This window comes from Octopus bimaculoides, chromosome 15, assembly GCF_001194135.2.
Source record: "Octopus bimaculoides isolate UCB-OBI-ISO-001 chromosome 15, ASM119413v2, whole genome shotgun sequence".
In the NCBI taxonomy this organism is placed as follows: domain Eukaryota; kingdom Metazoa; phylum Mollusca; class Cephalopoda; order Octopoda; family Octopodidae; genus Octopus; species Octopus bimaculoides.
In genome coordinates this window covers 39,406,024-39,407,322 of record NC_068995.1, presented here as the reverse complement: position 1 = coordinate 39,407,322, position 1,299 = coordinate 39,406,024, and the positions used below count along the sequence as shown (strand labels likewise).

At 36.6% G+C, this 1,299-nt stretch overlaps 1 protein-coding gene across 2 annotated transcripts in view; it reads left to right on the top strand.

Annotated features, from left to right (window-relative positions):
* LOC106873512 (vesicular glutamate transporter 1) overlaps nt 1–1,299 on the top strand; it is a 411,825-nt gene that overhangs the window by 362,522 nt on the left and 48,004 nt on the right. For both annotated transcript variants that reach the window (XM_052973285.1, XM_014920898.2), the window contains exon 5: nt 207–294. In XM_052973285.1, the coding sequence (XP_052829245.1) occupies nt 207–294 (88 nt within the window). The remainder of the gene's footprint in view (nt 1–206; nt 295–1,299) is intronic.

Here is a 1,299-nt window from a genome sequence, read left to right as displayed (position 1 = left end):
AGAGAGAGAGAGAGAGAGAGAGAGAGAGAATGAAGAGATATGAGTATGTGTTTGTACTGATTTATATGTGTATGTGCGTGTTTGCTCGCGCGTGAGTGTGTGCGTGTGTGTGTGTGTGTGTTCGTGTGAACATATAATGAGCGTATGCATTTACGTACATATATATCAGTTTGTTATTCTTCTCTATTTGTTTTCTTCAATTTCAGGGTGTCACATATCCAGCTTGTCACGGTATCTGGAGACATTGGGCACCACCGTTAGAACGCTCCCAGCTAGCAACAATATCTTTCTGTGGTAAGCTATCCTGCCTATTTCCTTCTCTCTTCTCCACCTTACACTCACGCAGTATGTCTGTATCTATCTATCTATCTATCTATCTATCTATCTATCTATCTATTCTACCTATCCGTCATCATTCTATCTCTTTATCTATCTATAATATAAATATATATATATTCGAAAATATGGGGGTTTAATTCACAGGTGATCTAAACGATTCGGTACGCTAGATAAGTGCTGTAACGGATTACTAGGGCTCCATGGTTATAACCGAGACGGTAGTTATGGAGACATTGCAGATTTCAGATATAGCGGATATATAATTGCTATATATATATATAACACCTTCTAATGCATCTAAGTGATAAAGTCATGGATGGTGCTCAATAAATAGTTCCATATTCTGATGTTTTTAGTTGCAACAGTTGTTTGCAGGAAAATGTGGCACAAAATGTTAACACACAGAAAAATGCCACCATACACAACATAAAATGTATATGGAAATATTGCATCATTAACTGCGTCATCTCTTCAATTTATTTACATTAAAATACGTTCAAGCTGTATGTGTATACATGTACTGAATTCGTTCTGAAGTGTAATTCTCTTAGGTACGTCATTATATATCTATACAGATGTACGTGTGCATATGTATGGATTGTCGTATATGAAGTCTGTAGAATGTATACATATATATACCTTCAGGTCAGATTTGGTGATGTCACTAAGATAAATTATGTAATACATGAAAGAATACGGACCTAGATCTGTTTTGCATCTCACCTCTCCTGGATTTTCATTAATATATATATATATAGGCGCAGGAGTGGCTGTGTGGTAAGTAACTTGCTTACCAACCACATAGTTCCGGGTTCAGTCCCATTGCGTGGCACCTTGGGCAAGTGTCTTCTGCTATAGCCTCGGCCGACCAAAGCATTGTGAATGGATTTGGTAGACAGAAACCGAAAGAAGCCTGTCGTATACATGTATATGTATGTATATATATATATATATATATAT